Source organism: Peromyscus leucopus, chromosome 2, assembly GCF_004664715.2.
Source record: "Peromyscus leucopus breed LL Stock chromosome 2, UCI_PerLeu_2.1, whole genome shotgun sequence".
In the NCBI taxonomy this organism is placed as follows: domain Eukaryota; kingdom Metazoa; phylum Chordata; class Mammalia; order Rodentia; family Cricetidae; genus Peromyscus; species Peromyscus leucopus.
In genome coordinates, this window is record NC_051064.1 from 54,142,148 (window position 1) to 54,167,985 (window position 25,838).

The 25,838-nt window shown below is 42.8% G+C and overlaps 1 protein-coding gene across 2 annotated transcripts in view; it reads left to right on the forward strand.

Annotated features, from left to right (window-relative positions):
* The window catches only part of LOC114703215 (phospholipid-transporting ATPase FetA), a 103,991-nt gene that overhangs the window by 10,375 nt on the left and 67,778 nt on the right, over positions 1-25,838 (forward strand). For both annotated transcript variants that reach the window (XM_028883957.2, XM_037202549.1), the window contains exon 3: positions 16,476-16,556. In XM_028883957.2, coding sequence (XP_028739790.1) covers positions 16,476-16,556 — 81 coding nt within the window. The remainder of the gene's footprint in view (positions 1-16,475; positions 16,557-25,838) is intronic.

The window sequence follows — 25,838 nt, forward strand, 5'->3', positions numbered from 1 at the left end:
AAATATTGGCAAACAGACTCCAAGAACACATCAAAACAATCATCCATCACGACCAAGTAGGATTCATCCCAGGGATACAAGGATGGTTCAACACATGAAAATCTGTCAATGTAATACACCATATAAACAAACTGAAAGAAAAAAAACACATGATCATCTCCTTAGATGCTGAAAAAGCCTTTGACAAAATCCAACACCCCTTCATGATAAAGGTCTTAGAAAGATTAGGAATACAAGGAACATTCCTAAACATAATAAAGGCAATTTATAGCAAGCCAACAGCAAACATCAAATTAAACGGAGAGAAACTCAAAGCGATACCACTAAATTCAGGAACAAGACAAGGCTGTCCATTCTCCCCATATTTATTCAATATAGTCCTAGAAGTTCTAGCTAGAGCAATAAGACAACAAAAGGAGATCAAAGGGATACAAATTGGAAAGGAAGAAGTCAAACTTTCACTATTTGCAGATGATATGATAGTATACATAAGTGACCCCAAAAACTCTACCACGGAACTCCTACAGCTGATAAACTCCTTCAGTAAAGTGGCAGGATACAAGATGAACTCAAAAAAATCAGTAGCCCTCCTATACACAAATGATAAAAGGGCTGAGAAAGAAGTCAGAGAAACATCACCCTTTACAATAGCCACAAATAATATAAAATACCTTGGGGTAACACTAACTAAACAAGTGAAGGACCTTTTTGATAAGAACTTTAAATCTCTAAAGAAAGAAATTGAAGAAGATATCAGAAAATGGAAGGATCTCCCATGCTCATGGATAGGTAGGATTAACATAGTAAAAATGGCAATCTTACCAAAAGCAATCTACAGATTGCAATGCAATCCCCCATCAAAATCCCAACACAATCCCAGCACAATTCTTCACAGACTTGGAAAGAAAAATACTCAACTTCATATGGAAAACCAAAAGGCCCAGGATAGCTAAAAGAATCCTATACGATAAAGCAACCTTTGGAGGCATCACCATCCCTGACCTCAAACTCTAATATAGAGCTATAGTAATTAAAAACAGCTTGGTACTAGTATAAAAACTGACATACAGACCAATGGAATTGAATTGAAGACCCTGACATTAATCCATGCACATATGAACACCTGGTTTTTGACAAAGGAGCCAAAACTATTCAATGGAAAAAAGAAAGTATCTTAAACTAATGGTGCTGGCATAACTGGATGTCAATATGTAAAAGATTACAAATAGATCCATATCTGTCACCATGCACAAAACTCAAGTCCAAGTGGATCAAAGACCTCAACATAAATCCAGTTACACTAAACTTAATAGAAAAGAAAGTAGGAAGTACTCTTGAACGCATTGGCACCGGAGACCATTTCCTAAATAAAACACCAACAGCACAGACTCTGAGCACAACAATTAATAAATGGGACCTCTCAAAATTGAGAAGCTTTTGCAGGGCAAAAGACACAGTCAAGAAGACAAAAAAACAGCCAACAGAATGGGAAAAGATCTTCACCAACCCCACATCTGACAGAGGATTGATCTCCACAATATATAAAGAACTCAAGAAACTAGACATCAAAATACTAAACAGTCCAATTAAAAAATGAGCTAAAGTGCTAAACAGAATTCACAAAACAAGAATCACAAATGGCTGAAAGACATTTAAAGAAATGCTCAGCATCCTTAATCATCAGAGAAATGCAAATCAAAACAACTCTGAGATACCACCTTACACCTGTCAGAATGGCTATGATCAAAAACACCAATGACAGTCAATGTTGGAGAGGATGTGGAGCAAAGGGAACACTCCTCCACTGTTGGTGGGAATGTAAGCTTGTACAACCACTGTGGAAATCAGTATGGCGGTTTCTCAGAAAATTAGGAATCAAACTACCTCAAGACCCAGCCATCCCACTCTTGGGCATATACCCAAGGAATGCTGATTCATACCATAAAGATACATGCTCAGCTATGTTCATAGCAGCACTATTTGTAATAGCCAGAACCTGGAAACAACCTAGATGCCCATCAACGGAAGAATGGATGAAAAAAATGTGGTACATATACACAATGGAGTACTACTCAGCAGAGAAAAACAATGAAAGCATGAAATTTGCAGGCAAATGGATGGAACTAGAAAAAAAATCATCCTGAGTGAGGTAACCCAAACCCAGAAAGACAGTCATGGTATGTACTCACTCATAGGTGGATTCTAGATATAAAATAAGAACAATCAGACCACAACCCATAGAACCATGGAGGCTATATATATAGCATGGAAGCCCCTAGGATGACTGTGGCTTATAATAAATTTCGGTTCTACTCAATTACTGAGCAAGCCTCATTGAAACATCTCACTATTAAGATAAGAATACATACTCTATCAAGCTGATAATAGAAAAATAAATTAATTAATTTTAAACAATAAAAAATAAATAAAAAGAAAAGAAAAGAGTAAGCTTCTTTATGATTTATTCTCAAATATTTGATTTGTATACCTATTTTATACACTTACATATTAGGATCATCTAAAAATCTTTAGGTGAATAGGGGTCACACGTAGTTAAGAGTATTTGTTGCTCTTCCAAAGAACCTGCATTTAACTTTAGCTCTCAGCACCCATGATTTCCTACAACTCCAGATCTAGGAATTCAGTTCCCTCTCTGACCTCTGGAAGACTGCACTCACATGGTATGTGAACACACACACACACACACACACACATACACACCCACCAATTTTAAAGTTTTAAAAATAATTTTATTTTTATTTATTTATTTTAATATATATTAAAATAATATATATTATTTATTAATTAATTTATTAATTAATTAAATTTATTTATTATATATATTTATATATTTATTTATAAATATATATATTTTTTTTTTTTTTTGGTTTTTCGAGACAGGGTTTCTCTGTGTAGGTTTGTGCCTTTCCTGGGACTCACTTGGTAGCCCAGGCTGGCCTTGAACTCACAGAGATCCACCTGGCTCTGCCTCCCGAATGCTGGGATTAAAGGCGTGCGCCACCACCGCCCGGCTATTATTATTTTTTACAACCTGACTGTAGTTTTCCCCTCTCTCCTCCTCCCAGTTCCTCCCCCACACCTCCCCGCAGCCCCCTAACCCATCCACCACTCCTCCTTTTCTATTCAGAAAAGGGTAGACCTCCCTTGGATATCAACCAAACATGGCATATCAAGTTGCAGTAAGACTCTGCACCGCCCCCCGTATTAAGGCTGGATAAGGCAACCCAGTATGAGGAGTAGGATCCCAAAAGCCCACAAAAGAGTCAAAGACAGATCCTGTTCTCATTGTACCAAGCTTCACAACTACAACATACATGCAGAGGGCCTAGGGTCAGTCCCATGCAGGCTCCCAGGTTGTCGGTTCAGTCTCTGCGAGGTCCTGTGAGCCCAGGTCAGTTGATTCTGTGGGTTTTCTTGTGGTGTACTTGACCCCTCTGGCTCCTACAATCCTTCCTTCCCCTCTTCCGCAGCATTTCCAGAGCTCAGCCTAGTGCATAGCTGTGGTCTCTGCATCTGTTTCCATCAGCTGCTGGATGAAGCCTCTCTGAGGACACTTGGGCACCAGTCTATGAGTGTAGCAGAGCATCATTAGGCATCATCACAAGGATGTTTTTTAATGCCAGTCATGTTTGGGTCTCTCCTAGGTCTCTGGGCTGTCCAATCTCTCAGTCTTGGCCCTCCAGGCAGTGTCAGGGTTAGCTCCCTCTCATGAGATGGGTCTCAGGCTAGACCAGTCATTGGTTGGCCACTCCTACAATTTCTGCACCACCTTTACCCAGCACATCTTGTAGGTAAGAGGAATTGTTGGTCAAAGGTTATGTGGCTGGGTTGGTGTCCCAGTCCCTCTCCTGGAAGTGTTGCCTGGTTAGAGGAAATGGCCAGTTCAGGCAGCGTTTCTCCTATTGCTAGTAGTCTTAGCAAGGATCACCCTTGTAGATTCCTGGGAGTTTCCATTGCACTAGGTTTCTACCTTACCCCCAAATACCCCCCTTTTCTAGCTATCTCTTCAATTAATTATCTCTTCCAGTACTCTCTCCCCTCCACCCCCACCTGATCTCTCCTGTTCTCACCCCCACTCATTCCCAGTGCACCCTTGAAATCCACTCTATTTCCCCATTCCAGGGAGAATCTGGGTCTCTGGGTTGTATCATGGTTGTCCTTTACAGCTAAAATCCACTTATAAGTGAGTACATACCATGTGTGTTAGGGTTTTTATTGCTGTGACAAAACACCACGACAAAAAGGCATGTTGGGGAGGAAAGGGTTTATTTGGCTTACACTTCAGCACTGCTGTTCATCGCTGAAGGAAGTCAGGACAGTAACTCAAGCAGGGTGGGATCCCATAGACAGAAGCTGGTGCAGAGGTCATGGAGGGGTGCTGCTTACTGACTTGCTCTGGCTTGCTCAGCCTGCTTTCTTATAGAACCCAGGACCACCAGCCCAGAGATGTAGCATCCACAATGGGCTGGGCCCTCCCTCATTTATCAGTAACTGAGAAAATGCCTTAAAGCTGAATTTCAAGGAGGCATTCTGGAGGCAGAGGCAGATGGCTATCTGAGTTCAAGGCAACCTTGGGCAACACAAAATTGATCCAGTCTAAAAGAGAAACAGCCAGGCAGTGGTAGTACACATGCATTTAATCCCAGCACTAGGGAGGTTGAGACAGGAAGTGATATGGCTGGGCGGATAAAGGAATATAAGGCGGGAGGAGACAGGAACTCAGGCTTTTTCAGGCTGAGGATTTTGTAGAGGTAAGCACTCTGGTAGCTGGCTGCTCTGCTTCTCTGATCTTTCAGCTTTCACCCTGATACCTGACTCCAGGTTTTTATTATAAGACCAATTAGGATTTGTGCAACAGGGGGAACTAGGAGTGGAGGGATGGGAGGCTGTGGTCGGGAGGGAGTGTATGAGAGAATAATAATAATAATAATAATAATAATAACAATAATAATACAGATAGATATAGATATAAGAAACAGAAAATGAGACCCAAAGCCAGGAGAAAATCTGTTCCTAGAAACAAACTTAGAAAAATAAAGGAAGAGAAAATAAGTAAAAAAGAAAGAAATAAGCGGGCGTTGGTGGCGCACGCCTTTAATTCCAGCACTTGGGAGGCAGAGCCAGGCGGATCTCTGTAAGTTCGAGGCCAGCCTGGGCTACCAAGTGAGCTCCAGGAAAGGCACAAAGCTACACCGAGAAACCCTGTCTTAAAAAACAAAGAAAGAAAGAAAGAAAGAAATATCTGTCAATTGAACAGGAATAATTTTCCTTCGATGCTTCAGAGTCATATCCAGTTGCAAAATGTGGTACCCCTCAATGTCATAGCAAACCAACCAAAGTGTAAAGAGAACCCTTGAACCACCCTGCCCCCAAACATCTCTATAGGCCTATTTATCTGATTTAATGGCACTTCCATCCAAACCATTGACAACTCCAGTTAACTTGAAGAGGTATCCTATATAACCAACCAATTCTCCTTGTCTTTATTTCCATAGCCTAAGGTTATCTGCTGCCTTTCTCACCTAGACTCCTGCAGAAACTCCCCAGTATTAACTGTTTCCTTTCTCTTTTGTTCCCTTATCCCCTCCCCTAGTCCCTACCATAGGATGAAACCAAGTGGTGTCCTTAGTACTTCCATCAGCTTTAACATTAATTTTTGTTGTCCTTTCAAGACAGGGTCTCACTGCGTAGGTCTTGCTGTTCTGGAACTCACTGTGTAGACCAGGCTGGCCTTGAACTCACAGAGATCTTCCTGCCTCTGCTTCCAGGTGCCGGGGTTAAAGGTGTGCGCCATTATGCCCAGCAGCTTTTAATACTCTTATCCTTGCTTCTCCATGTTCAAACTCTTGTGTTGGCCTCTCATAGTGAAGAGGCCCCTCATCATAATCTCATAGTGAAGTCAAATTCCTGACTGATCTACAGTGCCCAGAGTGACCTGGTCTTTACTTCTTAAATTCTGACTCTTGTTCTCGATGCTCTTGAGTTGCTGGCCCTCTTTCTCTGCACAGACACATCAGGTTGTATCTTTTCTCGGGGTTTTTTGCAGTTGCTGCTGGTTTTCAGTTTGAAATGATCTTTCAGATCTAAAAGCTGTGCCCTTCTCATCATTGAGGCCTCATTTAAATAACTCTGATCTCCTTGTCACCACAACTCATTCCCTGGACTACTGCTCCATTATAGATGTATGTATGAATATACATATATATTCTCATAAAGCATTTCTTAATAAATGTTATTAATTTCACCCGAACATCAGCTGCGTTGTTGGTAGAAACTTTGTTAGATCTCCTTGTATTACTGATAATCTAGTAAAGAGCCTGGCCTGTTCGTTTGTTGAATGAATATATAAGTAAATTCTACCTCCCCTCGTACTGCTGTCCTTAACATGGAGAGCTCACTGTGTTACCAACTGTAGTAATATCCTTTTCTGACTGTAGTAATATCCTTTTTTTTTTTAAAATTTGCAGTACTGGGAATTAAACTTAGAGTTTTGTATATACTAGGTAAGCCCTTTACAGATGAGCTATGTCCCTGGCCTTTTTAAAGTATTGCTTTGAGTCAGAGTCTCACTAAGTTGCTCAGACTCACCTTGATTTTGCTCACTAGATAGTCCAGGTTACCCTAACTCTCCAGCCTCAGCCTTCCAGGGAGCGAGGGCACAGGCTTGCACTGCATGCTAAGCTTGCAGGGTCCTTCACTTGCTTCCCTTTTCTTGGAAATTTTCCTGATCTTCAACACATCATTATGAAACTCTAGTTTTCTGGAATTTTCAAGTTCTTGGATATTAATGGTTGCCTGTTAAAGATCTTCAGTGACTTCCCATAGTATGTCATAAAGTGGGGTGTTACAAGTGGTTTCTTGAAATATATTAAGGGACCTATGCAGGATGGGAAAAATAATTTTAGCCCTTTCCAAAGGGATTTTATGTTCCCCCTTGATTTCGTGTTTTTCATGTCTTAGATGGTATTTAATAAAAATCCAGAGCCAGATATTGGGGTGGAAGCAGAGCAAGCCACAGCCAACCTCACCTTGCCAACTCCTCAGCCATTCCTGTTTCCTCAGACTGAAAGCTTCTGCATCCTCACCCAAAAGGGTCTCAGCTGAACTGCCTTAGTTCCTGTTTCCTCGTGCCTTATATACCTTTCTCCACCCTGTCGTCACTTCCTGGGGTTAAAGGCATGTGTGCTTCTCAGTACTGGGATTAAAGGTGTGTGTCACCACTGCCTGGCCTCTATGTCTAATCTAGTGGCTGGCTCTGTCCTCTGATCCTCTGGCAAGCTTTATTGGGGTACACACTATATCACCACAATGTCATTCAAGGACAAATTGAGAAAGGAGAAAAGACAAAGCAGGAACATTGAGTGTTTTTCAAAGGAACTGCCTCCCTGCCTCCCTGCCTCCCTCCCTCCCTGCCTCCCTCCCTTCCATCCTTCCTTTCTTGTTTCTTGCTTCCTTGCTCCCTGTTTTGTGGAACTGAGTATCAGACCCAGGGCCTCATTCACACTAGGCTAGTGCTGTAGATGTAATTCTAAACAGTCTTATTAAATAAGAAACACAGAGCCAAATAAAGGGTTAAAAGCCCAGAGATGGAGCAGTAGCCAAGAGCTGAGACCACTTTATCTTACCACTCGCTGCTGTCCTTCCCCTGAGAGAGAGACCTTCTTCCTGTGTCCTATCTTTTTATTGCCTTTCTGTTCTGCCTTCTCATTGATTCTAAACCCAACCACATGACTTCCTCGTCACTGCCTGTCTATACAGACCTCTAGGTCTCTATGGTTGGTACTGAGATTAAAGGTTCGGGTCACGCTTGGCTGTGTCCTGTGTCCTTGAAAACACAGAGACTCTGCCTGACATGTGATTGGATTAAGGGCATGTGCTACCACTACCAGACTTCTGCTTAATGGTTTGCTCTTAGCTCTGATCCCCAGGCAACTTTATTAACATACAAACAAAATCACATTTCAGCATAAATAAAATATCACCATAAAGTGCTCTCCTACTGAGCTATACTACCGGAACCCTTGAAAAAGAGATTTCTATAAAAGGTTATGCTTGAGAGATCCAGCTGTGAGAAGCTGGGGCTGTCACTCAGTGATGGAGCATGCCTGGGATCTCCAAGACTCTGAGATGGTCCCCAGCACCACAGAAGGAGAACGTGGATGAGGAAAACAAATATAAAGTGGCTCTGTCTAGTCTGGGGAGCAATAAAGATCAAAAGAGGAAAATGTTTTCTTTGTCGTAAAGGCAGACAAGGAGTCCTTGTAGCCCACTGCTACTTCTCAAAGCCTGGCTGTTGTGGAAGACTGAACTGGAAAACGGAGCTGCAGTTTCTTGAGACCCCTCTGTCTCTGTTTGTGTTAGAAGACTGCTTCATGTTCACCTTCAGCCCTTGGCCTTAACCTTGCAATCAAACCAACTTTACTGAGAAGTTAATAAAAGTCCATGAACCACCTTTGGAGAAACAGGTTGTGAATGAAGATTTTGAGACTCACTTTATTTCCCCCCTATGTACAGGAAACAGAAATAAAAAAATTCCACAAGAGAATGTGGAAAGTCCCCCAAACCAGAGTGGATTAGAAATTGGGAACTGAAGTGCTGGACAGCACACATGTGTAATTCCACACTGGAATGCTGTGATGGGAGGGGCAGGGGTTGGAGGCCAGCCTGGTTTATATAGCAACGCCTACCTCAGAGCAGATTTTGAAAAGAGAGTTAGAAGCATATCTGGTCATCTGTACTGGCTAGGTTTTGTCAACTTAACACAAGCTATCGTCATCAGAAAGGGATCCTCAATTTAGAAAATGTCCCCATAAGATCTGGCTATAAGCAAGCTTGTAGGGTACTTTCTTAATTAGTGATTGATGCCAGAGGTCCCAGTCCATTGTGAGTGGTGCTACCTGGGGCTGGTGGTCCTGGGTGCTGTCTCCCCAGCCCCTAACATAAGAAAGTAGGCTGAGCAACCATGTAAGCAGCACCCCTTCATGGCCTCTGCATCAGCTCCTGCCTCCAGGTTCCTGCCCTGCTTGAGTTCCTGTCCTCACTGCTCTTGATGATGAACTGTTACGTGGAACTGTGAGTAAAATAAACCCTTTCCTCCCCAAGTTGCTTGTGGTCATCACAGCAATAGTAACTCCAACTAAGATGTCATCATTTTGAGTTTTAAAGTTCCTAAGTTTAGGGGGTCTTTGCTGTTAGGAGTTCTGACTGACCTAAGAGCGGATAACTGTAACAAAGAATTGTAGAGTGCTGGAGGATTTCTTTTTGTTGTTGCTCTTTGTATATGTGCTTATGCTACGTGAAATAAGTAAAGCCTTTTTTGCTGAGATTCTGTGGAGAGAATCAGGATGGGAACCTTGATTTCTGGGTACCTGGGGGCTTCATAGCTAGGTAGGGTGTAATAGCTAAACCTGAGAAACTAGGCTGGGGAGACTTTATGGTTGTACACAATAATTTTAGGAAAATACAGCTCTTATTTTAGTCAACCAGTGACAGGCACATCTGCTTCTGTGAGAGTCCTTTAGATTCTTAAAAGCACTCAAGCCTGCCAGGAGTGCTCATTTGCAGTCTCCTCTGCTGATGCTTTCATGATGAAGAAAGAGCCTCTTCCCCCTAGACAGACTTACTCACTGAGAGCCTATCTATCTATCACAGCACTCATGGCTCACTCTGCGATAAGTCACTGTGGTGTGACTGTGCTCCCAATAGCTCATTGCTGTGCTCCATTGTGTTTCTATTTTATCTAGCCTTCAGACCGAGATAAATGCAAGCTTGGAGACCTGTCCTTAAAGGCTCTCTCCCATTTTTCTACTCAGTAACTTATTCAGTTGTTTGTGTGTAAATAAGAGGGGTGGCGGAGCACTGGTGATCCTCCAGAGCTGCAGGGTGGCTGAGGTGAAGCTGGTCTGGAGTGCGGCCCACTTGGAAGACTCTAGGCCAATGAGTCTTCAGTGTCTTCTTCCCATCCTTGAGTTTCAGGCCATCTTCGTTTCTATTTTACGACATTCAGAGCAGGGGCTAGGCAGCTAGGGGCCTGTGAATCCAAGGTAGGTCTTGGTTACTTATTTCTTCCTCTGGATTCTGAAGTGTAAATGAGAGAGCATGGTTCCTTTTTTGATTACTCAGAATATTTTTATGTGACGACTGCCCCCATCTGTAATTAGTAATTAAAGGGAAAAGGTTTACAGTGAGGTCTTAGCTAGTGTCTAGGCTCACGTCATTAGCAGCAGGCATCTGATGCATGCACAGCCTTCTGTTTGTACTAGAAAGGGCAATCAGACAAATCATAGGCACATTCAACAAAGCGGGCTGCCACGGTGACCGAAGGGGGAAGACACTTGCTGCCAAGCCTGACCACCTGACTTCAATCCCTGACGTCCACTTGGGGGAAAGAGAAAACCAACTCCACTGTATGTTCTCCGACCTCCACATGCATGGCATGGTGTATGCTCAGGCACACATAGACATCTATAAATGTAAAACCTAAAAAAACTGATTAGAACTCTGAAAAAGTGTCAGAGTCTGACACAATAAAGCATGAGTGACAGTCACAAGTTAGAGGAGACTGGAGAGACGCACCGGGTGAATACCATGTGAGGTTCCAGACTAGCCCTGGAACCAGAAATACAGGGAAACGGACGAAATGTGAGTCCACTGTCACCCCAGCTAACAGTTTCATTCCAAGGTTCATTTCTTACTTTGTTAAGTGCTCTGTGGTTACATAAGGTTCTTACATATGCATAAGGCATATAAAGAATAGATGGAAATTCTCTGTACTGTTTTTGCCACTCTTCCATAAGTTATCTCAAATAAGACATTTTTAAAACACAGTGACTGGATTGGCAAGATGGCTCGGCAGATAAAGACGTTTGTCACCAAGACTGACAGTCTGAGTTCAGTCCGTGGAACCCACATGGTGGAGAGAACTGAACTGTATGAGGCCTCTGACCTCCATATAATGCTCAATGGCATGCTTATACACACATGCACACACACATGGCATGTACACACACATGCATACACACACATGCATACATTCATATGCATACTCACACATGCATATACACACAATAAAAATTTAAAAACCATAGCAACTCAGATTGGACCTATTCTTTGTTTTAAAGTTACTTAAAAATTACTGCACTTCAGTTTTTTCATTTTCTGTTATATATTGAGTTGATGTAAAGTGTTGACAAAAGCCGGGCGGTGGTGGCTCACGCCTTTAATCCCAGCACTCAGGAGGCAGAGGCAGGAGGATCTCTGTGAGTTCAAGGCCAGCCTGGTCTACCAAGTGAGTTCCAGGAAAGGCGCAAAGCTACACAGAGAAACCCTGTCTTGAAAAAAACAAAAAAAAAAAAAAAAAAGAAAGAAAGTGTTGACAAATACGTAAATTACAAAGAGTAATAACACAGGTAATTGAAGTTTTCTGTGTGTTCCATCCTATCCCCGCCCCCTCCATGAACTTGGTCCTGGATTCCTGCTTTTTATATCCATACTTTTCCTTGTGTGTTTATCTTAATATATATTTGACACATACCTCTAATAATATATTTTGTATGATATTTAAATTGGATAAGTAATAATAATAATTTTATATATTCTTTTGTAACTTGTTTCTCCCTAACTAGAGTCAATGAGTTTATCAGTTGATATGTGTAACTGTGGTTTCCTCATTTTAATGCTATATTTATGATCATAAGTTACTTTTTTTCTTCTCATTTTATTTTATTTTATTCTTGAGACATGGCCTGTGGTGGTTGAATGAGAATGTCCCCCAGAGGCTCAGATGTTGAACAGTTGGTCCCCAGTTAGTGGAACTATTTGTATAGTGTAGCAGGAATCTTAAAGGTTTTTATTAATAAAATCAAACCTGAGGCCAGTTGTTGGGGTAAACGCTGTAAGATCAGAGAAGCAGAACAAGCCACAGCCACCTCACCTCGCCAATTCCTCAGCTGATCCTGTTTCCTCAGACTGGAAGCCTCTGAGTCCACATCCAAATGGATCTCAGGTGAACTGCTGCTCCAAAGCCTGAAAGCTTAACCACCTCTAGTTCCTGGTTTTCACACCTTATATACCTTTCTGCTTCCTGCCATCACTTCCTGGGATTAAAGGCGTGAGTCACCATGCCTGGCTGTTTCCAGTATGGCTTTAAACTCACAGAGATCGGGATGGATCTCTGCCTCCCGAGTGATAGGATTAAAGGCGTGTGCCACCATTTTCTGGCCTCCATGTCTGTCTAGTGGCTGTCCTGTTCTCTGACCCCCAGATAACTTTATTAGGGTGCACAATATTTTGGGGAACACAATACCACCACAGTGTAGGTTTAGGCGGCATGGCCTTGATGGGAGAAGTGTGTCAATGGAGGTGGGTTTTGAGAATTTAAAGACTTGTATCATTCACAGTTTGCTTTCGTCTTCCTACTTGTGGTTCAAGATGAAAGCCGTCAGCTTCCTGTTCCAGCTGCCATGCCTGCCTATTGACACACTTCCCTGTAGTGGTGGTGATGGGCTCTCATCCCTCTGGAACCCAAAGCCCAAATAAACCTCTCCTTCTGTTAATTGCCTTGGTCACAGTGTTCATCACAGCTGTAGGAAAATAACTAATATAAAGTCCCACTGTAGTATAGCCCTGGCTGGCCTGGAACTCTCAAACTCAGAGATCTGCCTGCCTGTCTTCTGAGTGCTGGGATAAATTACACACCACATACTTGGCCATAAGTTATTTCTTGATTCTACTCTTTAAAGTCATCTGATGGCTTCCAGTTTTGCTGTTAGGAGCAGTTATTTCATCCATTGTTAAAAGTGACGTAAGAGTTTTGCTAGAGTGTATGACTAGAAATGGACTTGCTGAGTTATAGGTAACTGGTTCATCTGCTTTTTAAAATAGGCTGAATTATTTTTCCAGAGTGGTTGTCAAATTTTTGTTGTTGTTGTTGTTTTGAATTTGGAAATTGAGTCTAGAACGTCACGCACAAAGGGGTGATGGTTAATTTTGTCAGTTTACTAGGGTCTAGAGTATTGTCTGGATATCCCTGTGAGGGATTATCCAGGTTAGGTTAACGAGGCAGTAAGACCTAGCTTCAGTGTCAAGGGCACTATTCCCCAGGCTCAGGCCCTGGACTGAGTAACAAGGAGAAGCAAGCTAAACATGGCGGCATCCTCTGCTTTCCGACTGTAGCTGCAATGCCAGTGTCTCCAGTTCCTGCCACCGTGACACCCGTGGTGTGCTGTGTGCTGGTACTGTGAGCCAAGTGGACTTCCTCCTTGGGCTGTTTTTATTACAGCAACAGAAAAGCCACACACCAGGCAAGTGCTCCACCACTGATCTCTGCCCTTGGTCCCCTTTTTACTTTCTTATTTTGAGACAGGGACCCACTAAGTTGCTCAGATTGACTTTGAGCCCACTCTGTAGGTCACTTGGGCTGGCCTTGAACTTCTAATCCTCTTGCTTTAGTTAGACTCCTAAGTAGCTGTACCTACAGGCCTGTGCCGTCAGACCTAGCATGATTGTTCAGTTTCTAATACTACCAACAATAGCTATGTTCCAGTTTCATTTTCTCCCTAACACAATATTTTCAGATGTAATTTTTCCTAATATGGTACATGTAAATTAAAATTTTCAAATGTTGTTATTGGTTGAATAAATATTTTGTGCAAAGCAATATGGCATGCAATTCCATTGCTTACAGTTCGAACTCAGCCTCATAATGGAGACCAGTAATGTATTTTGTTTTTAATTATCACCAAGCATCTCTGACAAAGTTATTTCTGAATTGCTTTCTCTGTTCTGCATCTATCAAATTTATTTCCCGATTTTTAAAAACCATTCACATACAAAAAATTAGGCAGGAAATGGTTACCAGCAGTCATTAATTACTATCAGACTATACAATAAAACCCCAATTTCTAGCTTCTAATCCACATTTTGTTTCATCTCTTCCCATTTCCCCCAGAATCCTGTCTTCCTTCTCCCCCTCACATTCTCCCTCTTTTCTTCTAAATTTAACAGCTTCACTACCTTTCCCGTTAGCCTCAATGTAATATGATGTGCACTCGGATTGGGTGAGTGCCTGGTTCCAGCTGGACGGTCAGGACTTGGGCCTCTGCAGGCTTCATGACCTCTTTACCGTCCACCCACCCTGTGCTGCGGTGAGGCCAAAGCTGCCACATTGTCACAGCCGCACATGGCCCTGCAGTTAGAGGGGCTAGACAGCTTCCAGACTCAGACCGTCCATTATTTACATACATAATTTTAGTTATGTGTATGTCTGTATCGTACGTGTGTGTGCCTGTGTGTGGGGTGCCTGCAGAGCCAGAAGAAGGGATTGTATCCCTGGAGCTGTAGTTGTAGGCAATTGTGAATGTAGATGTAACCAACTGTCTTATTAAATAAGAAACACAGAACCAATGTAAAGAAGAAAGCCAAGAGGTCAGAGCTCAGAGCTAAAACCTTACCCTTCCTCCTGCGGTGCTCCTACCTCTCTGAAAAAGACCTACTTCCTGTGTGTTTGTCTTTAATATGTCTTTCTGTTCTGCCTTCTCATTGGTTGTAAACCCAAACACATGACTGCCTCATCACTTCCTGTAAGTACCGCCCTCCAGGTCTTAAAGGCGTGTGTCTCCAATGCTGGCTGTATCCCTGAACACACAGAGATCTACCTAGCTCTGTCTACCAAGTGCTGGGATTAAAGGCGTGCACCGCCGCCGCCGCCGCCGCCAAGCTCTTGCTATGGCTCTAATATTTCTGACCCCCGGGCAACTTTATTTATTAACATACAATTAAAATCACATTTCAGTACAAATAGAATCCCACCATATGGGTGGTATTTATCTATATAAATAGAATCACCGGATATGGGTGCTAGGAACCAAACTCCAGTCCTGTGCCAGAGTGCAAGCTTTTAACTGCTGAACATCTAGCCTCACCCCTTTTAATACATTTACTTATTAATTCTCTCTCTGTCTCTCTCTTTCTCTCTCTCTCTCTCTCTCTCTCTCTCTCTGTGTGTGTGTGTGTGTGTGTGTGTGTGTGTGTGTGTGTGTGTGTGTGTGTGTGTGTGTGTGTGTGTGTGTGTGTGTGTGTGTGTAGAAGTCATAGAACGATGTTCAGGAGCTGGTTCTTTCAGGTCTTTCAAACTTCACAGGCAGAACCTTTACCTGCTGAGCCGTCTCACAGGCCCAGACCATCCCATTCTGTATTCTCCATTTCAGGAAGGCTACCATGGAGGTGTGGCATCCTGACTGAGAAGGCCCCATAGGCTTACATGTTCGAATGCTTGGTTCCCAGTTGGTGTAACTACTTAGTAAGGGTTAGGAGGTGTGGTCTTGTTGGAAGAGTGTGTCACTGGGGGTGGGCATTGAGGTTTCAAAGGACTCATGCCGTTCCAGTATGTCTCTCTCTGCCCTGCCTCTTGCTTGCAGACTAAGACGTAAGCTCTCAGCTACTCCAGCAGCATGCATGCTGTATGCTCCCTTTCATGATTGTTATGACGGATGCTAATCCCTGGAAACCATAAGCCCCAAGTAAATCCTTTAATCATTTGCCTTGGTCATGGTGTCTTATCATAGACCATGACTAATAGACCCATGGAAACATAACCTATACAGGAGGTGGAACAGTCAGGGAGTGGACTCGGTACCTAGAGAACCGTGTCTCAGAATTGCCATTATTAAACAGACTCCACTGCCAGAGCTAAGAACTTTACTCTAGAGGTTGGACTAAAAAACCTGTAGTCTGCTAGGGGAGGTGGGGGTGGTAGTGGTGGCGCACACCTTTAATCCTAGCACCCAGGAGGCAGAGGCAGGCAGATCTCTGTGAGTTCGAGGCCAGCATGGTTGACAGAGTGAGTTCCAGGGATACAGACAGACAAACTCTGTCTTGAAAAACCAAAACCAAACCAAACCAAAACCAAACAAACAAACAAAATCTGTATTTCACAAGAGTTTTGACTTGCACAACATTTAATTTTCTTTTTAAAAATCTTGATACTTGGGTCTGGCAAGATGGAGCAGGAGGTTAGGGAACTTGCTCTCAGTCCTGGCAGCCTGAGTTCCATCCCTGGGACCACATGGTGGAAGGAGAGAACTGACTCTTGTAGTTGTCCTCTGACTTGCACATACATACCATGGCACACACACATATGTGTGCACACATGTGCACACATATACACAGACACATAATAAATAAAATTTTGGAAATTAAAAATTTGGACACTTATAGGAAGCTTGCACTCACTAATTTGTCAAAATGCTCAACATTCTATTTCCTGTGGTTTTACAACTAACTTTATATGTATTTTCACCTAAGTTTTCTAGTCTTGACCTAGTCATATGTGTAAGAAGTAGATTTGGGGGGGGATGTTCAGAAATGGAGTTCCAAGTTTCTTAAACTTGTGTCAGGATGAGATAGTAGTGTCAGCATGGAAAATCCTCACTGCAGCCTCTCCATTTTCCTTGCAGAGAGCCCATGGAGTTGTAGTTGGTACTATTCTGCAATGTCTCTGTCGGAGAAGGAGAATGAAGATGGACAAAATGAACTCGGTAGGTGAACTCAGAAAACGGAACTAAGTCTGCACATCCTTAATGCTGCCTCAGAAACATGCGTGCGTACTTTCACATGTGCGTGTGTGTGTGTGTGTGTGTGTGTGTGTGTGTGTGTGTGTGCTTTCACATATGTGCATGCACATGAATGTATATGACAGACTCAACCAGCATAGCAGCCCACTAAGAAAATGACCAAGGAAGGAAATACGTTTTGCAGAAGAAAATACATCATGCCTCTAAGCACATGTCCCCAGTTTTGCTATTTGAGAATTCTAATTTAAGTAGTTGAAAGTTTTCATTTTTATAATTTCCCAGTATTTGGAAACTCACCAGGAAAGCTTGAATTTCTTTCCCTCTTCCCATGTTTATAACTTCTTTTTGCTAAAAAGAGAAGGACAGTGTAAAAAAAAAAATTGCTGATCCAATTAATACCCTCGGCAGTCTCTCTGTGAACAAAACAGAGGGACCTGGCTGGTGCTAGGGAGGGCTCCAGTGTCTCATCACCGAGTCCTGGTGTGGAGCAGGGTGGTGATGGCACAGGAGTGGGCATGGTAGCTGTCCTTCAGGATGGAGCTGCCTGACCTGTCAAAAGTAAAATAAAAACTTCTGACACGAAACTTTGAAAAAGCAAAGCAGAATGTCCTTCAAGAGTTAGTATTCCTTTTGCGAATGACATGAATTTGCTGATTAAAGGCCACACTGTACCTTCTCTCCAGCCTAAATCCTAGCTCTGCTGTTTGCCCTTTTCCTTTTGCACAAATGTCTTCATTTTCTGTCCTCAGGGAAAAAGCGTTTGGCAAGGACGTGCATGGCCCTGGGTTTAGTACGCAGTGTCACAGACACGGGGACAAATGGGGTCATAGTGTGGGTACTCTTGTCACTGGCTTCTCCCAGTTGATCGTCTATGCTGCGGCATGTAACAGCCTTTATGCTTCTGTGGTCAGGTGATACTCCATTGCAGATCTGCACCACAGTTTATCTCTTGGTCAGTTTAGAGGCATTTTATATCTTGTACTTTTTGGCCATCAGAAATAACTGTTATGCTACATATTTGTATACCAATTTTTATGTGACTACATAATTTCAGCTGTCATAGATCTTCACAGGTCACAGTTGTTTTTAGTGAGGAGGAGTGGAGGACACAGGAAGGAAACTTTATATCTTTTCCATCTAATATTATTTTAGAATCTTCTACAGTGGAAGATGTATTTCATATTACTTTGAGTAATTTTTTAAAAAACCAAAAACAGGGAAATAAGTTGAAAGGGACATAAAATAAGAAAGGAGCAGAAAGGGGAGAGAAAGGAAGTTATGTGGAAGGAGAAGACATGATAGTATGACATGTGGACGAAGTTCCTCAGAGGTCTGGAGACGCCTCAGAGGGTAAGAGCATCTGTTGCTCTTCAGAGGACCCGGGTTTGATTCCCAACATCCACAGAGCACCTCACAGCCACCTGTAACTCCAGTCCCAGGGGATCGAGGACTGTCTCTGACCTCCATGGGCACCGTGCACGTGGTGCACAGACATACATGTAGGCAGACACCTGTACACACAAAATGAAAATTTTAAAAGAGTTGAACAGAGCCTTAGAATTAGAATCCAATCCAGTGGAGCATTTAAATAAACACACAGAGAGAATGGACATTTAGGTTACATAGCTCTGTGAGAACATTAAAGCTACTGAGTTGTGTATTTTGTACTGTAGAAGTGTTACCCAGTCATCTGAAGTTGCTAGAGCTCATGTCTGAAATTTTGTTTCTTTATCGGTCCCCTTAGAAATAGATCTGATCATACTAAAGTAATTGTTTCTTTGAGACTTGATTCTGCTTTTCCTCATATTACTGTTTCTTTTTCTTTGGAATTTAAAAAGATGTGAGTTCTGGTGTCTTGGAATATTTTTCTAGGAAGTCATAAAGAGGTCTACTTGATGAGGGAAGGCCGCTTTCATCACAGTTGTGCTTAGGTAAAAAGCAGAGGATTCTATTAAAATGCAAAGAAAGAGGGAAATCCTTTCAGATAACTACAGTGACATTAGGAATTTCTTGACCTCAGTAGCTGGAAAAGTTCCAGAGTAAGTTTGAGTTTCAGATAAACAATGCAAGACTTTTAGTGTTAAATGTACCCATGTAGGTTGTAGGATTATTTGTAATCTTTGATTTTTAATTGGTAAATCTGGCAGCCCTACACAGAAGGGATTAAGTTTTAACTCTGTTAACGATGAAATCACTTTGTTGGCATAATCTAGGTATTTTGTTTCTAAGGGTAGCCTTTATTAGAAATTTCCAGGGAAGATTTTTGTGGCTGGACAGCCATGAAAAGAATGTCCAGCAGTTTAGTCTAGTGGGACTGATTTTATCTTTACCACATTGATGAGATGTCACTGGTCCTATGTTCCAAATGAAGCAGGGACGGTGAGCAAAGTGTCTTTCTTGTCTTCTGTGGGAGTCATTATGAATAATGTCTGTCCACTTCTGCCTCAGAGAGGAGAGGGAAGAGACACAGGACTTGAGGGTAGGTCTCTGTTTCTAGCAAGTCCTGAATTATGCTCACCAGACCAGTTGATTTGTTTGTGTTTGTTTATTGATTTGTTTTTTGAGACAGACTTTCGTTATATTGCCCGGGCTGGCTTTAATTCCCGAGCTTTGTGCCTCAGCCTCCAAAGCGTTGGGAGAGCAGGTGTGCCACCATGCTGGACTCTAAACCAGGTTTCTATGGGACTATGCTTAATAAAATAGGATTTTTTTTCTCTTATGACATTTTGATTTTCTTATATTTTTTATTTTTAATTTTTACTTGTTCTGGGAATTGAACCTAGGGCCTCTTGCTCCACCATGCTCCCAGCAGGACGGAGTCCTTTAACGGGTCTTTCACTGAGCCCGCAGAGAAGAACCAGTGAAGCTCTGAGGATGTGGGGACAGAGACCCAGGAGGACTGTGAGACTCAGGGGTGGCACCGCAAACTACTCAAGACTTCAGTGAGCGCCCTCTGCAGGCTCTTCTGGGCAGAGCTGCACACCCTCTTCAGTCAGGCTGGGACATCCACCTGCTTACTGACTTTAGCTTCCCAAGGTCAGCAAAGCTCCAGTGTTAGCGGAGGGTCCTCTCAGCCCAGCTGCTCTGTGGCCATGTAGAGTCTCCCACAGGGAGAAGGTCATCACCCTCTGCTTCAGAGTCTGCACAGAAATCTGACCTCAGTTTGACAGAACATGTTTGTCAGCATATTTTCATGTGTGTGTTTGTTCATTAAACAAATCTTCATTAAATCAAGGGCATTCGAGCTGAACTAAGCAGGGGGATGCTAAAATTTAAAGAAAAGAAAAAAGGAAGTACCCAAGCACGGTGGTTCAGGCCTGCAGTTCCATCCCCAATGATGCTGGAGCAGGGGGATGGCCCGTTGTAGGCCAGTCTGGACTAGTGACACCCTGCCTAAAAAAATAAACAAAAACTAAATAGCAACAAATACTATATTCTTCACATTTTAAAGGAGGAGTATGAAATTGTGCACATTTAATGTGTACATGATACTCTAAAATACATACGTGCATTTTGGAATGAGTAAGTCATGCTAATTAACCTGCATTACCTTGCATAGTCATGTTTGTTTGTTTGTTTTGTGAGAGCACTAAAAATCTACTCTCAACATTTTTTAAGGATGCAATGTATTATCAACTACAGCTATCATATTTGAGCAGTGGCTCTCTTGAACTTATTCCTTGTATCTGAAAATGTGTACCCTTTAATTGTCACCTCCCAAAACTTTCCCCATTGCTGCCTCAGACTTAGTAACCAGAATACTGTTCAACTATTTAAAAAAAAAAAAAGGAAATCTTATAATTTATGACAACATGTATGATCCTGAAGAACATTATGTAACTGAAATAAGCCATGCAAAGAAAATTAAATACTACATGATATCATTGGTATATATGCAACCTAAAAGAAAAGTGGATCTCGGCTGGCCTTGGTGGCACAGCACCATGAAAGCACTTGAACGGCCGAGGCAGGAGGATCTCATGTTTGAGGCCAGCATGAGCTACACAATGAGACTCTGGATCCTATTTTCTTTATTTTAAGGACCTGTTTAGTGAAGAAAGGCTGTTTTCGGTCTGATCGGTGAGTGGCTGTAGCCCACTGGACACACAACTGCTATGGAATGGAATGAAATTGTAATGAAAGAGCAAATTCATGTACTGCATCTTCTTTAGAGCCATAGATCCGGGTCTTCTTCCGATGGCTCTGCTCTGCCGCTTGGCTACTGCCGTTGTTACATATGCAGAACGTCATCTGGTGGCTGCGCTCCATATGTCTCAGTTTGAAGAGATGATAAATGTTCTCGTGTGCCCAAGACTATAAGTCACACAGCTGCTAACTAAAACAGCTCCTAACGATCCTGTTTTTATATTGTGATTTGACTACCATAAATCATAATTATTTGAAATCGAAGAAATTCCAGTATTCCTAATACAAAGAGATACCCTTCCCCTAGCAGCTTATATTTAGACAAGAGAGAAAAGGACATTTCCATTACAGGGACTGTGTAAGTAACAGTTGAAATCACCTCTCCTACTTATGTAGCATTGCATCTAGAAGCCCTTTCCTCAGTTTCCCTTCCTAGTACCTGGGCTGAATGTAGAGAGCTAGAAGGAGAGGAAGATTTGATTAATCTAGCCAGAGACTTGCACTCTTGACCATCACTTCATTTTTACCTAGAAAATATCATTTGTATTCATTTCCCATTTTGAGCAAGCAAATATTCACTCATAATTTCCTGAGCCAGATGCGTAACCAGACAACCACGTTTTCCTCTTTTCTGGATCATTTTTCCTCTTCATTACTCACTTTCCAGCATACCATGTTTTTCAAGCTCCATCTCTCCAAACCCATTTTTCAATATTAGATCCCACCTTTATCCTGGTCAGTTTTCTACTCTCTGTTTGCCCAGCCTAGTATCATCTGAGAAGGTAATCTCGACTGAAGCATTGTCCAGATTGGCCTGTGGGCACGCTTGTGAGGGACTGGGTGTTAACCGGTGTGACCGGGCCCAGCCCACTGTGGCCCTGGCGATATAAGGAAGCTAGCTGGGTCTGTGAGCCGGCCAGCAAGCACCATCCCTCACGGCTCCTGTTTAACTCCCTTTGCTGTGAGCGAGTTCCGTAGTCAGGGTAACACTGTGTGGAAAGGCAAGCACACCTGGCTTCAAGTTTCTGCTTGAGTTTTTACCCTGACCTCCCTCAGTGATGGGCCATGACCTGGGAACAGGAGCCAAATAAACACTCTCCTCCTCGGAGTTGCTTTTGGTCAATGTTTTATCACAGCAACAGACATGAGACTAGGACCACCTTGTCTGGATTAATTTCTAATCTTCTGTACCCTTAACCCCTAAAATTTGAGATTGGATTACATCAGTATTATATAAAAACTGGACTTTTTTTTTTCATCCTTGACATTTGAATGCAAACCGAGTGTATCCTTAAACAGACACTTCTATTATTGCCTCTACTTTCCTGCAGAGTGAGTGAGAAGTCCTCTCCCTAGACATGGCTAGCCCAGCCCCCTTAGGTCACTGAGGATTCAGAACCTACTTTAGGGGCTCAGGAGGTGAAAAACCAGCGGTTCAAGTATGAGGGCCCGAGTTCAGAGCTCTCCTGTCATATCTGGAGGAGGCAGAGACAAGAAACCCCTGAAGCTCGGGGCCAACCAGTCTGACCTGGGGCGTGGGGTGGGGCAATTAACAAAAGGTCCTTCTCAGATGAAGTGGGAGGTTGGCACACAGGCAGGTGCTGACAGGTGTGCATCAACTCATACATAGAACACACGCATGTGCACAGACACAGTGCACACAGAGGTTTTAAGATTTATTTCTATTTTATGGGTATGAGTGTTTTGCCATGTCTGTGTACCACGTGCACACCTGGAGTCCATAAAGGCCAGAGGAAGGCACTGGATCCCCTGGAACTAGAGCTGCTAACAGCTGTAAGCAGCCCTGTGGGTGCTCAGAACTGAACTCAGGTCCTCTGCAGGAGCAGCAAGAGCTCCTAACCGCTGAGCCGTCTCTATAGCCCCCAGTTTTTTAACCTGCTTTAGAGAGTGGAGAAATATCTCAGTGGTTATGGCTGTATACCATTCTTGTAGAGGACCCCAGTTCAGTTCCCATCCCCCGTGCTGGGTGGTTCACAACTGCCTCTACTCCAGCTGTAGGAATCTGACACCCTCTTCTTGATTCTGTGGGCACCTGCACACACACACACACACACACACACACACACACACACACACACACACACACAAACGCGCACACATATAGTTTTAAAACTAAATAAAATCTGCTCTAGGTATGGACAACTATATCAGTGTTCATGAAATATGCTTTATCATAAGATCACGAACAAACATAACATTAAAGTATACTTTGATCAGTCTGGAAACAGACCTCAGACACACCCTCACATTTAACCTTCACATTGGCATATAAGGTAGGTTTTAGCTACCCCACTTTTTGTGTGGTTTTGGGTTTTGTTTTTTCGAGGGAGCCTCCCTGTATATCCCAGGCCAGTCTTGAATTCTCTCTATGTCCTGCAGCAGCCTCTCACCAGGCTGGGCTGTCTCATCTTACATGAAAAGGAGCTGAAGCTCCCAGAGATGGAAAAATGACTTGTCCTAAGTCACTCACAGCCCAGTCAAAGCTCCAGCTGTAATTGCTGCTATTTTCTGAGCGTATTTTGTGAGCCAAGAGCTATTTTCAAGTGCATTACATGCCTTAGCTCATCAACCTCACAGTAACTTTATGAGTAGGTATTCCTACCATTTCCATTTTACAGATGAAGAAAATGAGTCTCAAAGAGGTTAAATGACTTCTTCAAGGCTCCACAGCTGGTGAGTGGAGGATTAGGATTTGAACCCTTGCAGCCTGATCCATTTGTCCATATTCTTAACTACTTTGGAAACCTGATGTGTTTTAAAGTTCTCAGTGCTACTGGAACACCACATGGCCTTCTAGTCCCATTATTTCACAGCTTTTAGCACAAGTCTTGTGAAGCCATGTCATCACTGATGGGCTGCAATGGAAAATATTTTCCACATTCACCACAAACCAGAGCTAGATGTTTGTCCCTTTCCCCAAGTTTAAGAAACCCCCATGATTGTTTCTGTTTTTAAGTTTTAATTATTTATTAGTTCTTTTTCCCTTTTATTGAAAGTAGATTGTTTTTCTCACATAACATATCCTGATTACAGTTTCCCTTCTCTCTATTCCTCCAAGTTCCTCCCCTCCTCCCCTCCCATCCACATCTGCTCCCTTTCTGTTTCTCATTAGAAAACAAATAGCTGGGCAGTGGTGGCACACGCCTTTAATCTCAGCACTTGGGAGGCAGAGGCAGGAGGGTCTCTGTGAGTTCAAGGCCAGCCTCAGCTACAGAGTGAGTTCCAGGACAGGCTCCAAAGCTACACAGAGAAACCCTGTCTTGAAAAACAAAACAAAAAAAACAAAAAAAAACAAAACAAAAACAAAAACAAAAAACACCTGAATCTACCAGGCTGAGCTGAATCCCCAGGGCCCCAGGGGAGTCCTTGCCTTTGAGGAGGTGGGAATGGAGGGTGGATTGGGGGAGGGCGGGGTGGGGTGGGGTGGGGGTGTAGGGGCGGAGGAGGGAGGACAAGGGGAATCCATGGCTGATATGTAAAATTAAATTAATTATAAAATTAAAAGAAAAAAAGGAAGAAAGAAAAAGAAAATGAACAGGCTTCTAAGGGATAATAATAAAGTACATAAAAATAAAATGTAATAAGGTAAAACAAAAACTATCACATCAGAGTTGTACAAGACAAACAGAAGGAAAGGAACCCAAGAGAAGGCCCAAGAATCAGAGCCCCACTCACTCACACACTCAGGAATCCCATAAAAAAAAAAAAAACACACTAAACTGGAAACAATCGTATTATATAAAGGCCCATGCAGGCCCTATGCTTGCTGCCTCAGTCTCGGAGTTCATGTGAGCTTTGATCTTGTTGATTCAGAGGGCCCTGTTTTCCCGGTGTACCACTCACATTCTTTCTGCTTCCTCTTCCATGGGTTCCCATAGCCTTGAGGGGAGGGATTTGATGGAGACATTTCCTTTAGGGCTGAATGTTCAACAGTCTCTCACTCTCTACATAATGCCTGGCTGCAGGACTCTGTATTTGTTCCCATCTGCTGCAGGAAGAAGCTTCTCTGATGATGGCTGAACAAGGCACTGATCTGCGAGTATAGAGAATGTCATGAGGAGTCACTTTGTTGCTGTTTGTTTGCTTTAGACCAGCAGTGATATTTGGTTTTGCCTTAGGTCCCTGGCTGTCTAGTCTCTGACTCTTGGCCACCCAAGCAGTGTTGCGTATGGATTCCATCTCGTGGAGCAGGCCTTGCGTCAGACCAGACATTGATTGGTGACTCTCACCAGCTTTGTGCCACCACTGTCCTAGCATATTTTGTAGGCAGGACACCATTGTAGATCGAAGGTTTATGGCAGACTTGGTGTTTGTATTTGTGTCTTAGTTAGGGTTTCTACTGCTGTGAAGAGACACCATGACCACAGCAACTCTTATAAAGGAAAATATTTAGTTAAGGTACCGGCTTTTAGTTCAGAGGTTCAGTCCATTGTTGTCATGGCAGGGAGCATGGTGGCATGCAAGCAGACATGGTGCTGGAGAAGGAGCTGAGAGTCCTACATCTTACAGGCAACAGGAAGTGGTATGTCTCACTGGGTGATATCTTGAGCATATATGAGACATCAAAGTCCACCCCCAAAGTGGCACACTTACTCCAACAAGGCCACATCTACTCCAACAAAGCCACACCTTCTAATAGTGCTACTCCCTATGAGCTTATGGGGGCCAATTACATTCAAACACAGTTTGGTAGAGTGCAGAGTATCTTCCTGTACCAAAGACTCTAGAACATAGGGGTGACGGCTCTAGGTAGGCACCTGCCTGACTTCTTCATGTTCAATGAGTTGTGTCGATGTTGTCTTCAGCAATGGGGGGCTTGCCGTAAGTTTGTGAAGAGGAACCTATATATAGTCTTTGCAACATCGTGGGTTGTTTGGGGAGTCCTATGGGACCCCTTTGGCCACCAACTCAATTAGCTGTAACCCAATCTTGGTACTGGAAACTTCATTTGGTGACAAGAGATGAGCATTTGGGACTCTGTCTTCCCCTTATTTGGCAACTTCATTTAGATCACTTTCATATACATATATACATATATATGTATATACATATATACACACATACATACATATATATTGG